Below are 14345 nucleotides of genomic sequence, written 5' to 3' on the forward strand. Positions count from 1 at the left end.
AATGAATACTTGAGTAGGCTTTTCTTTAGCAAAATATATTACAAATAAACAATTGATAGTGTCACATAGAAAATTTAAATAGGTAGCAAGGATAATTTGGTGAATACTGGTGGTGTCACACATTTTCAGAGACTAGGACTTAGTTGCTGCTTCTAGTCATGATCTATGACGAGTTTCCGTGTTCTCCCTATGTCCCATGAATGTTCTTTACGTAATCCCATATAACAATTTATGTATTTTAGTTTAGTCGTTAATTTTAACTTGGCTTGGTATTAGTGCATGTGGCAACCCATCCCATTTAAGTTTGGTTCCTGACTTGCATACTATGCTGTTGATATATGCCTCACCTCAGTACTCTCCTAAAAATATAAATACCCTCTGTAAATGGATGAATAAGCGATTTGTTTTTATCTTGTTATAGCTGGGTGCTAAATAAATGTAAACACTGTTTTGACTGGATATTCTGTAATAACATAAATAGAATACAGTGGTTGTGGAACCATTAAGAAATGGCTATCCAAATGTAAAAATTTGGTATATTGTTTGCCAAAAGAGAAACTACTTCCAAAAATTATAATTATTAATTTTGAAAAAATTATGAACTGATATGAGAGAGCTTTAAGAAATAGAACTGGATGAATGTAACCAGGCTAAAAAAAAACATTGAAGTAAAGTTGAATTCTGTATTTGAAAAGAGTGAATTATGTAACAAAATTTTATTTAAAAAATACTGAAGAAAGGATACCTTTGAAATCTGTACCAGTAGTTTTTAGCCAGTTGCTGCTTTTTATTTAGGACAGTGACTTTAGCATGTAATTATGAGCACACATATGATGTTCCCGGTTAAAAGCAAAATAAGAACTGCTATAATTCAATCAGCATAGCATTATTCATAGGATAAGTATTATAACAGAAGTGTGCAGGACTAGATAAAATGTGCTAAAGTAGGCTGCAGAGGTGTGATACAATTACTTGTTTGTTATAACCAGTTTTAATTTTGTACATACATAACATAAGAACATATTGTCCTAACCCATGTTTGACCTTCCAAACCCGCTATTTGAGCACTGCATGACAAGCAAATCCTTAAACCTTAGCACTGTTATTCTTTTAACAAAGGATATGGTATTTTTTCATTAATCATTGAATAGTATGTATTTATTTAGTTTTAGTAATAATCTGTATTAAAGTGTTTGGAAGAACATGAGTTACAGGATTAACCATCTGTGATGAATATTATAGTTACATCATAGATGTTACAGGAGTACAAATGCTCAGGACCAGTTGTTCTAATTTCACACTGAATGAATTATTAAATAAGTGACCTTTTATTGACAACTAAGAGTTTCAAGGAGATCTAAACTGTTTACTGGAAACGTTCAATTAAAATAGGTTAGATAATACACAATATGGTCCCTATCCAGAGATATTCCTCCATGCAGCCATCCGTTCCTAATACACTTGGACTGCCAAGTGTTAGGCTATAGAGTTGTTTGACAGGGTTGAAGAGGATCACGATGGGGAACACGTCTATGATATAAAACTCTATAGGGTCTTATTAGTATGCAATGAAAGTTTCTGTCTTAAATGTTAGAGACCTATACAAAAGCAAAACAGGCAGCATTTTTTTTCTTTCATAATTGTAGATAACAGCCTGGTACAGCAGTTGATAGATATCTTTATTTATAAATGTGTATTTTTTAATCCATGCTTTTGCTTTGTATTAGGGAACACAACCTCATTGTTTTGATCATTTTATACAATCCCTCTGCAGTTTTACAGTGTTAATTTTTAATTAAGCCAGTTTAAACCCTTTATTATCTTTTATATACCTTTTTAGCACAAACTGCAGTACAAACTGTTCTGTATGTAAGCAAGTATGTTTTGTTTGTGTATGCACTTTCCTTACACTTAAAGTAACTACATTGCAGGAAATTAAATATTGTTATTTGCAAAGTCAGATGTGGGATTGCGTTTGTTTGGACATGTGCAGAGGAGAGATCCTGGGTATATTGGGAAAAGGATGTTAAAGATAGAGCTGCCAGGCAAAAGGAAAAGAGGAAGGCCTAAGAGAAGATTTATGGATGTGGTGAAAGAGGACATCCAGGTGATGGGTGTAACAGAGCAACATACAGAGGACAGGAAGATATGGAAAAAGATGATCTGCTGTGGCAACCCCTGACTGGAGCAGCCAAAAGAAGATGATGATCCGCAAAAATGGGGAGTTTCATTCTTAGATCAGTGAAATAGGACACTTATTAATTAATCATAACCAGACAACAGGGAATTTTAGGATTTTGTTGTTGTTAACTTCCACCTTGAATCTTTACGTTTGACATTTGTGACATTGTGGTAAACAGTAAAATTAATAATAATTGATCACTTTGTTACTACTTTGAATCTCCTTTTTTACATGTTAATTCTCTTTGTTTCAAGCTACAGTATTGCTTTTAGATAGTTGTTTACTATGTAAGTGCTTTTACTTTGTTTTCAGAAGTTCTGATCCAAAACCTGGTTAGGTGTAATTAAGAATTTCATACTCCACATGGGAAGATATATTTTGTACTTTTTGTACTACACCAAAACCTACAATCAGCATATTGTACAGTATTTAGGTTTAACTTGCAGAAATAAATAAAACTGTTCATAAAATAATTGCTCATTGATGACCTTTGTTTATTCTGTGACAAAAGTGCTTTACCTAGATCATATCCATCCTAAAATATTAACATTTTTAAATTTGTCTCTCTTGTATGACCTTTTTTATATGTTGTAGCAATTAAACCAATGTCAGCCAAGTGGGGAAAACCCAATGGTAAATTTCTCTTACATGCTCAACTACCTGCATGTAAAATGGCTAAAGGTTTGTTGGCCTTGTTCTGCATTTTCCTGTTCCATTGAAATGCTATCTCTTGCTATTATGTTATTTGGCTGATTTTTCTTTTGGATGGATTTAATCTACAATTTCTAGAGTATGTTAATTTGGTTACTTTAGTATAGCCACAAAGTTGAAAGTAAAGTTAGATTTTGTTTATACTAGAGACAAATTATTTAAAATTTGACATGTTTGAATTGTATATATTACATATTATCTTGCATTATTGAAAATTATATTCTAATAAGTAGTATTCAAGTGTAAAATTATAGCAAGAGAAAGTGTCTCCTCTTCTCACCTATTTCATTGTAGCTTTTTTGTCATCCTTGTGTGTGTCTTGTGGTATGTGGATAAAATGCATAGCTAGAACTTTTTTTTTTTTGCAATGTGAATCAAAAGGAAGGTTGTAGAGTAATTTCTATGAGATGTGTAATGCCAGAATTACAACAAGAAAGTAATGAGAACAAATTTAAGTTGTGATATCTTATTTTTTGAGCATAATTTACTATGGATGATGGTCTTGTTTCAGATGTAACCATTTTATTTATGCATTTAATTTATACTAAAGTGTTATGATTCCAGAATAGAGTATTTGTGAAAAACACATTTTAAACAAAAGAGACTAATAGAAAATTGTATTTTTAAATAACAGATACCATCTATTTTAAATATAGCGAACCTAAATGAAGATGAGTTGAGCCACTTTAGCGCATTAATATTTATAAAGCTGCTCAATCAAGTTGTATTAAAATGCAAAATGTAGACCTTGTTTCTTTCCTGATGATAAAACAATTGTGGTAATTTGTTCCAGTACTGTACAGTTTTTCTCATGTCTTTATACTGAAAATCTATATGTAGTAGTGTATTTGAAACATTCAAAAAAGCAGTCTTCATTATATGGTGTTAAGTATTTAATAACCATGAAATATTCCGATCAAATTCCACAAGGGAGCACATTTTTTTGAAAAAGAATATTTGCATTTATCAATTTTACTGTAGATGCTTCCATCTTTTAATTTTTAGAATTTGTGTCCTGCTTCATGATGGGTCATTTGAATTACTTTTCATAATTGTAATGAACACACAAAAAATTACTTTTTTTTTATTTTTAAACTATTGCTTTGTTCTAAATATTATCACTTTGCCTCTTCTGCTGTCAAGATGTGGGCTGAAGAGGTGACCAAAGTAAGTAGGCTGTTTGCAAAATGTATTTTAAAAATGTTTTTTATAGTTAAGTAGGTATCTACTTAAGAACTACTGTTCTTACCTTTAATACAAAATAAAGTTAAAATGTCTTTTGTCTTTTATTAAAAAAAAAAAAAACAGTAATTTGGAGATTCAGAAATATCACAGCATTATCATTGTTGTTCCTTTTTCACTAAAACCTCACTAAATTGAAAAAAAAGTTGTGCTATTTTGTTTTTCCCTTTTTTCTGCCTTTCTATCCGCGAGGATTTTATTCCAAATATTTAGGATTTTGGATATTAAGCTCATTTGCACATTGTTTTTCGCCATTGTTATTTGCTAAAAACATTTTTTAATGAATTTGATATGCAACATGTGATACACAACCAGTGCAGTTATTAATGTAATAACTTAAAATAGGAAATGCAGTGCCACAGATTTTGTCATTAAGTGTGCTATATGCTATTTTGATCCTTTCCTTTATGTCAACTTTTGCAGTGTTTCCAATTCATTGATATTTTCAGGAAAGTTACCTTTTCACTTGTGATACTTATTCTTTTTTCGTTTTAAATATAATGTATGTTGAATATTGCATGCATAATAGTGCAAAACAAAGCTGCACAAACATTATGCCTACTCGTCAAGTGTTGGCTGACTGTAAATGGAATATTTAATATCTCAAGGATAAAGAAATGACACAGTTTAAAAGTTTGTAACTTTAGCAATCAGAGTTTAAATTTTCCCCATATAGTAAACTTCTTTGATTTAAAAAAACAAAATAAGATTGCACAGTAATAAGACATTCATGTTGCTTGTCAATATATTTCACTAGAACTAACCAAACTCGGTTGTTCTTTACTCTTTACACCTTCATGAACAACATACACAGCCTTTGGACTGAAGTCCCAATGTTTAAAAAAAAAAAAAAAAAAATCTTGTCTAAATCCTTCATCCATAAGCAAAATCTCGCAGCTCAGATTAATTTTAGTACAGTTGGTTCAGGGATTTTATGTTGTTACCTCTCATTTATTTTCATTTAATTTGTGTGTCGTGTGTTTTGGAAAGCTACAAATGCACTCTTTAGTGTATTTACAGGGAAGTGAATACTAGGGTCAGTATAAACATGAGCATGTACCTTACTCTTTCTGTCTAAAGTTTGTTTCAGTTAGAAGTACCATTTCTAAAGACAGGCTTAAAGTATATCATAATACACAGCACTTGGTGTCACAAAAACCACCCCTGTGAGTTGTTTAAACAGCTGCAAGAAAAGTACTACACTGCAAAAATGTATATGCAGAAACTAGAAGAAAAAAACCTTAAAAACAAGAGTTGTTTTGCCTTTATTTAATAAAAATATCTGTCAGTAGAGTAAGCAAACCATTCTTGATAGGATTTTTTAAAATAAACTCAATATTAAATACAAAATGTTTTTGTAAGTCAGTAAATCTTACAGTAAGGAAGACAAGCTTTAATGACTATATATAAATAAAAAAACTTTTCACTTGCTTAGATTTCATTTTTTGCAGGGAGCTGTTTTTTTCCCAGGCTAAAACTGAATGGTTTATTTCTGTGAAAAAGCACATTAACATGAAGATTATGGTTAATGAGATATATATGATATAAATATTTGGTAGTGGCTGAAATTTAATTACTAAATTTGAAGATATTTGGTCAGACACCTTGATAGTATTTACTTTAAAGTTCTTTGGAAGGTTGAATGTTATGAATTTGGTATTAATGCTGCGTTACATTTTTTTCTAGGCTGAGCAGGAGCTAAGAATAACTCAAAGTGAGTTTGATCGGCAGGCTGAAATAACCAGACTTCTCTTGGAAGGAATTAGCGGTACCCATGTAAGCTGTTTCCTAGACATTTTCACAGCTCTTTATAAACCTGGAGACCATAATGTTGTATGTCTGTGTGTGGTGTTGTCAGGGGTGGATCTAGAGAATTTTAAATGGGGTGGCAGGAAGATTTTTAAGAGGGTCGCAATAGGAAAACATTCTTTCAGATGTACATACTGTATATGGCTTACATGTTCGAGGTAGGTGTATTTATGAGGTAAATAAATCAATAATTACAAAGATAAGTCCAGCCTCACAGTACCAATCAGCAGTTTGTTTGATTAGCATATTTTACAATTCTCACCCAAAAGAAACTACAGAAAAATGTGTTCAACAATGTTCATGTACAATTTTAAAATTAAGTGTCATGTTGTTTTTGAAACTATTTAGATGTAAAGTATTTTCAGCAAAAGACCTTTCTCAAGAACAGTGTTCCTTTTCATCTGATAATTACAGCTACAGAAACTTCAACTATAAGATCCTGAATATGACAATTACCATGTTATCCAGCAAAAAAAAAAAAAATATTTACTGCATTTGGACTCAAGGCTTAGTATAGCTAAATTTGATAAATCTACTTTCTGTCATAGTAGATTGCAAATGATTCTTTTTTAGCTTTAGGGCTGAAAAACATAATTCACAAGAAGCACTGCTGACTGGTAATACTACAGCTATCTTATACAACTGTAACATCTCAAAGAACACATCCCAGTATGGGTCCTGAAAATGTACAAGTTCCAATAGAGAGGCAGGATTTTGTTCACCATTCATTTTTTGTCTGTCTAAGACATGTTTCACGTCTTCAATGTGGGACTCCTAAACATTTGCCAAAAAATAGAACAGCCTCCTCTCTTAGAAAGCTAGAACTAGATGGATTTAGAGCCGGAATACCAATCATGATACGGCAGTTGGTATTACAAAAACACCTGTTCATTTCCTCAGTCATGCTATCAATAACTGGGTAGTATGCTTTTACTTGAGAGGGATATTTGTTGTCTGGTTGTCCTTGCTGTCCAAGGCTGGTGGTGACAACATAATCTTTGAGTTTTCCTGTTACCTTCATGAAGTGCTTTGAGAAGTACTGGGTTGTAGAAATACCACTTCTTTCACATGTGTCAACTATCTCATTCCAGAGCTCATCAAAATCAGTGATTGAATTAAGTCAACAGCCTTAGAAACATCGTTTTTGACTGCAGCATGTCTGACAAAAATTTAGAATCGCCTAAAACCTTTCAGAACACTGCAAGACACCCTATAGTATTTGAATCAAGTTGACCCAGTATTCTTCGAGCTTCAATAGTTCTCTGTGGATTGTACTCGCATTGAATTTCCTCAAGCACTTTAAAAATAGCAGGCAGTCTGTCCATTACATTGTGACATGCTACATGTCTGCAAGCCCAGTGTGTATCGCTAAGGTGCTGAAGATACCTTGGCGCCCCTATAAACATACCACACATCTACACACTTGCCAAAAAGGTGAGGTATGTAAGACTCAACACACTGTTTCCACAGTTATGTCTGTATCACAAGTTTATTTACAAAAGTACAATAAAACAATGCTTTCAGTACTGTATTACCCATGCAATTTATTTTCAGCACCTTACGGGCTTTATATGCATAACTTTAACCAATTTATAAACATTAGTTCTTATATTTTATCCTTCATCTCTGTCTCTTAAACTTTATAATTATTCCACACTTCCTCTTATTTATTTATTTCAGGCCTCTTTCCTATTTATCACAAACAGTAGTATGTATTATTATGCATAACAAAGCCATAATAGGAATGTAAGAAATTCTGCATATACAAATCATACATAGAAATATACTTACATTAAGACATATAAATACATATACACAAACATGAGCATAAAGAAATACTAAGGGCATTCTGTCGTTGTTATATCTTTAAAAACAGACTGCCACTTTTATTTTACTTAATAAATTGCTCAGTTTTGCTGTCACAATATTATCACAATATTACAACAGTAGATCTTTAAAACCAACCCACTGCTTTCATAACAGGCTGAACAGGTTCATCTCCCATACAAACTGAAGTAACTTTACGAGCACCCATGTACAAACAATGCACATTCTGGAAACTTCTAAATTCCTGACTGGTAGCGTTACAGACTCACTTGACATTCTTTTTTTTTTTTTTCCTTTACAAAAGTGGAAGTTTACACTTTTTCCTATATTACAACTAAAAGTGTTCCATGGCAGCATGTATAATAACAGCAGTGTTATCAAACAAGAAACAAAAGTTGCTGTTATATTTATAGCCACACCAATAACAACAAATGTATAAAAAATGCAATGTGCAATGTATAAAAATAAAGTATATAAAGCTGTAAACATAAAACATGGAATTATAATGGATTTAATTCTTTTTTGAGTATACAACAGTCTTTAATGCTAACTTTAGCTAAGCACCTAGCAAATGTGAAGGAGAGAATTTAAGAATTATTTCTAACATTACTTCATTCTTTCACCCAAGACAGATGATCTCAGTCTCACAAATTGCACACCGTTAAATTCTTGGACAGAAATAAAGGATGAAGAGACAAAAGTCATATGTGGAATATAATATATATAATATAAAACTTATTTATTATCATGGGAGTTTGTTAAACCAACTGTATGTACAGTAGATCCACCCCTGGGTGATTTGTTGTTGGGTTTTTTTCTTTTTTTTTTTTTTTTAAACCAACAGAAAGGTGAAATATGCTACATTTAAATCAATACTTTGCTGGATATTTGAATTTTATTTATTAGTGTAGCATTCACTTAACCTTCTTAATGTTTTCTCTGTTAAGGAGAGAATTAATTATTTAGCATCTATATATATAATTCACTAAGCCGGAAAACAAGTATCCACCCATGGAAAGCACGCCGGAAGGGGCATGGATTCACTAAGCCGCCGACAAGTAAGCCGCCAATGGCGCACGCAGGAAGGAACCACGCCCACCAACTCTAAGACCATTGGATTACGACGACAACTCGCAGAGCCGCGCCCACCAATTCGGACGCGTCGACTGGGAAAAAACGCCGTCATTTATCTTCATCTGGGCTACAGTACACGTGCACCTCTGAACCACGTTGACTTTTCGCTTACAATGCACGACCGCGTGCACCATAGCAAACTGTTTTACACGCTACATGCAGCAATTCGTTTCCGCGACAAACATGCATCTTCTTAGATGGTCCTGCAGGAACAGGGAAAACGTTTCCCGCCCACCAATGCAGGACCATGTAAAAAGAGGCATGTTTGTCGCGGATGTCAATTGCTTAATGCAGCGTCTAAAACAGTTAATAGGCTGTACGAAAGTCTGGGCGCATTTTTTCACACAAGCTGTGTGTGGGTGGGTTGGTGTTAGTTAATTAGTTCCTCGAAGGATTTCAACATTTAATATGCACAAGCGGTAATACTACAAAAGCAGCCCAAACCAGAAAAGACGACTGGCAAAAAATGGCCGACAAATTAAACGCGTGTGCATTGTACTTACTGAAAGCAGCGTTACGGATTTTGCAAATGTTCATTTTTTTCCCTCTGCTTAAAAACATTTAAAAAGCGGCGTGATTATGCAACGTATACTACGCCTCGGCTTGGTATGCAGCATTTATAACAGTTTGTTTGTCGCGGATAATTTACCTTTTACTATATAAACGCGTGTGCATTGTACTTACTGAAAGCAGTGTTATGGATTTTGCAAATGTTCATCATATATAATCCACCAAGTCGTCCGACCGTGCGGGCACATTTTTTCACACAAGCTGTGTGGGTGGGTTGGTGTTAGTTAGTTAATTAGTTCCTTGAAGGATTTCAACATTTAATATGCACAAGCGGGGTTGGTGTTAGTTAATTAGTTCCTCGAAGGATGTTAACATTTAATCATCATCATATATAATCCACCAAGTCGTCCGACCGTGTGATACAAACGACAGAGCACCGCCCAAGAACTCGAACCGCTAGAGAGACACGCCCACCAATTCTATACGCCTGCCCGCCTGACTGTTACCAGCGTTCACCGCAATGTGCTGGAGTGTAGAACCATCACAACTATGATAGTTGTATCATCAGTTGAACTATCAGATGCTGTCTATATCTAAGAAGATATATAGATACTCATTATATAGATATATATATTATATAGATACTCATTCATCCGGCACGCGTCCACCCACGCTCTCAAGGCATTCACAGTGCCTGCTCATATGCTTGAACACAACAACTCGCCACACACAAATCTTGCTTCATTTGACTCAACACGGGAAACCTCACCCTGCCCGGACACGGAGAGGATTGACAGATTGATAGCTCTTTCTTGAATTGTTCCCCACGAACAAGGAATACCCACTGAGTGCGGGTTATACGCTCCTTCTGAATACGTCCCTGCCCTGTGTACGCTCACAACAACTCGCCACACACAAATCTTGCTTTATTTGACTCAACACGGGAAACCTCACCCTGCCCGGACACGGAGAGGATTGATGGCTCTTTCTCGAATTGTTCCCCACGAACGAGGAATACCCACTGAGTGCGGGTTATACGCTCCCTCTGAATACGTCCCTGCCCTGTGTACGCTCCCCACCCCCCTCCTACTACTGTGGTCGGGTGACTTGGTGGATTATATATACAAAAGCAGCCGAAACCGCAAAGAACAATGAAAGGACAACGTGGCTCAGAGGTGCACAGACGACAGCGACTCAGGTGAGGAGCTGGGGGCAGCAAATCTTTGATAGGCTGCAACAAAATGATGAAAGAACCGGCGCATTTTTTTCACACAAGCTGGGTGGGTGGGTGTTAGTTAATTAGTTACTCGAAGGATTTCAAGATTTAATATGCACAAGCGGTAACACTGCAAAATAAGCCCAAACCTGAAAAGACGGCTGGCAAATTAAACGCATGTGCATTGTACTTACTGAACGCACCATTACGGATTTTGCAAATGTTCACTTTTTTCATTCAAAGCGCTATCCAGACAGGGAGGAACCAGGAAGCAAACCCAAAATCTTCCACAGTCTCCTTACTGTTAACCAGAAACACTACCACTGCGCTAACAAGGCAGAAAATGCAGTTAAACAATGCACCGGGCTCAATTTTATTTTCACTTCTGTTTAGACAACTGTGTCGTTCAGGAAGTGTTCACCCATCAATACATAATTATGCGGCGGCATACGCCGCAGGTTGGCTAGTATTATTTTAATTTGCGTCCTTTGTATTTACAGCCTGTTATTTATAATATGACGTAGAGTTACTTTACTAAACAGGGGCAGAAAGTATTTAACAGATGTTCTAAGATTATGTGCTGCTTTGGGCACTATGACAAAATGTGGTACAAAGCCAGTAATAAAGCCTTTAACTAGTAACAGATTTTTTTCCTGAAATTTTTAATTTTTTTTTTATTTTACAGCAATCTGCATTTTTTTTATTATTGTACCCCCATTTGTAAAAGTTCAGAATGTATAGTAGTAAGCATAATAATTCACGTTTCAGTGCGAGTGAAAATTTCTTCAGTTCTCTGAATACCCACACACTCCCAGCTAGATTTATCAGTGTGTAAGAACTACAGTGTGTATGCCCCCACTGTAACAGTTTCAGGTATGCTTACAGTATGATATACCATATAATAAAAGAAGAGTTCACGTCATATAATAATTTATTTTTTGGAATGTAGTAGAGAAAAGCCAAGCAAAATGACACCTTTTATTGGCTAACTAAAAAGATTACAATATGCAAGCTTTCGAGGCAACTCAGGCCCCTTCTTCAGGCAAGATGTAATCATTACATACCAGGATTTATTTTTTTTTAATTCAAAAACCAGACCTTTCTAGACGGCTAATGAATTGTTAAAATTCAGTATTTTCTATTGACATCAAGCATACTCCTCATAGCTTGATGTTTTAAGTAGTAAAAGGCAGTCTTATCAAGTAAAATGTTTTTGACTTTTGTGCAGGTAATTTTGCTTATTTCAAGCATTTTTTTTCTTATATCAGTGTTTTTCTTATTTACTTAGAAGAATGTTTTACTTTGGTAAATATTAATGTTTATAGTTTTATTCCTAAATTATTTTGGTTTTTTGACTACGTACTAATTTTTATTATATAAATTTATATTTCATAGACAGAAAACTCAACCTATATAACAGGGTGAACTTGGGCAGTGTTTGTATTGCATAGTATAAACCACATTTTTGTAAGTTAGAAACTGGTCCGAAAAAAATTCTGTAAAGAGTGTATATTCAAGATTTATAAATGATTTTACTGTATTATCATGTAATTAAATTTATTTGTACATTGTATTCTAAATAACTTTAATCAGTTTTCTCTCTGAAACAATCTATGGCAGCTCAGTAGGGAAAATATTAAAAGATCAATACTGTGAGGTTAGCACTTATTGATGGTATGCTTTGGAGTAACATCAGATGCGAGGTTAAACTTAGCTGATGAATTCTAAAGAATATAAATTAATTCTTAAATTATTATATAATATCTCTTTCAAAATATTTATGAATAAAAGCTTATTGTTACTAAAAAAAGAGAAAGGTTCTATTAGTGCTGGGCGGTATGACCAAAGTTCAATATCACGGTATTTTTCAAAATTAAACCGATTTCACGGTGTTCAACGGTAGTTTTTTCCCCATGCATGAGTGGATGTTAACCACATTTTCCACTGTAATTACTGCAGTAGACTGGCTAAGAATAACCTATTCTACTGTCATGAGAATTGTACATTGTACAAAAAAACATTTTAATTCGCACATAAGTATTAATAAGTTTTCATGGCCCCATAAAGTGATAGTTTTCAAGGGGGTGACACTAATGAAGAGAAGGAATCACACTGCATGACAGTTGTAGTCAAAATATAGAACCTTTTTATTGAACAAATTTTTCAAACTATAATTTTGACAACATATTTTCAACCATTCAAAGAGGCATTTAGACTTAGTAAAATATCCAGAGGTGCTTGTCAAAATTTATATTGCACTGAACCTATCTTAGAAAAGGAAAAAATAGTAAATATTTTTTGTAAACCAACTACACTTTCTGTTAATGTTAACAATCTCTGTCCACTGACACATTAAAGTGACTTTTTAAACAACTTTACCATCATTAAACTGCATAATATTTAAACTAATAAATAATAACAATAAAATAAATAGTGCAACTGCCAGTAATAATACTATTATAGTGCTTCAAGCCCAGGTACATTACACAGTATTCACCAAATAAAAATAAAATAAAAACAAGTGCAACTTGGTGATGACATCTTTACCAACTGAACCATCATATTGCAAATTGCATTATGGACCTTGTTTCAAGCTAAGCTATATACATAAATAATAAAAATGCAGCTTGCATTTATAATGCTATTTGTGGTATAGCGGGTCCGCGGCTTCAAAAAAAATATGGCTAGTTTTTAAGTCCAATTAGCCGTTTCCGTGGTATGGTTGCACAACCACGGGGAGTTGATGAGGTAATTGGGGTGCAGGTGCGATCATTTTCAATTGCTTCACCAGCTTCCTGCAGCATGTGATTAAAGCGCTGCGCCCACGGAGACGTATATTTATGGGCCGGCAGGATAGGGGGAAGGAAAAAAGAAAAGATAGAACAGAAGGAGGTTAAAGAAGGGAAAAGGCAGTCATGTCAGAGGATCCAGACACCAGGAAGGAGAAGGCAGCACCAGCTGGGGCTCCATGAGGGAACGCAGGCTGAGGCGCTCTTGGGGCTGGTTCGCCCTACTGACTAAGCGTGTAGAGTGGGGCGAACAAGATTTAGGACCTCCCAATGGATCCGAGGAGCGACTGAGTTAGCGTGAAGGAAGACTGGAGGTGTGCCGACTTCGGACGGTCTAGCTGCGCAGTAAGGTGGCAGCCAAGACAGGGGTCGGCAAAAAGGAGTTCATGTTACAGAGGCTCCACTGGCAACACTAGTGATGGGTGAGCCGGGAAGACAGAAGGTGGTGGGCTGCGATCGGGTGAAGAGAGAGACTGCATTTTAACCTCTACCATGTTTCACTGGTTTTATGGATTTTCTATTTATTTGGGTACTGTATTTTTTTTAACACTGCACAGTGGACACCTTTTTGGTTTTACTTTTGACTGTTTTTAATAAAAGCACTTGAGCACTTTCCACCATCCCCTGGTTTCAATGAGATTTGTCAGCTCATCTCGGTCATAACTATCGACGGTGTTGGTTCAACAGACTCCCATGCGGGAAGAAGGAGAAGTCTGTAGGGGACTGGCATCATCACACTATTACACAGTACCCAGGTACATTACACAGTATTCAAGCATTGGAAAAAAATAAATAAATAAAAGAAGTGCTACTTGGCTTGCAGTATTATCCAGAACTATCGTAACAGTATTCACACATTTGAAAATAATAGTTCACATCTGACCTTTTAAAACCAAAGTATCTCCAGGCATGACTCCTTTTGTCG

General features: G+C 34.9%; 1 protein-coding gene across 4 annotated transcripts in view; it reads left to right on the forward strand.

Moving 5' to 3' along the window:
- LOC114659134 (endophilin-B1) overlaps positions 1-14345 on the forward strand; it is a 58364-nt gene that overhangs the window by 29430 nt on the left and 14589 nt on the right. Inside the window, exons 6-8 of one of the 4 annotated variants that reach the window (XM_028811397.2) lie at positions 2777-2863; positions 4037-4060; positions 5822-5911. In XM_028811397.2, the coding sequence (XP_028667230.1) occupies positions 2777-2863; positions 4037-4060; positions 5822-5911 (201 nt within the window). The remainder of the gene's footprint in view (positions 1-2776; positions 2864-4036; positions 4061-5821; positions 5912-14345) is intronic. The other 3 variants (XM_051933072.1, XM_051933071.1, XM_028811396.2) reach the window with 3 other exon arrangements.

Source organism: Erpetoichthys calabaricus, chromosome 10 (genome assembly GCF_900747795.2).
Source record: "Erpetoichthys calabaricus chromosome 10, fErpCal1.3, whole genome shotgun sequence".
Taxonomy (NCBI): Eukaryota; Metazoa; Chordata; class Cladistia; order Polypteriformes; family Polypteridae; genus Erpetoichthys; species Erpetoichthys calabaricus.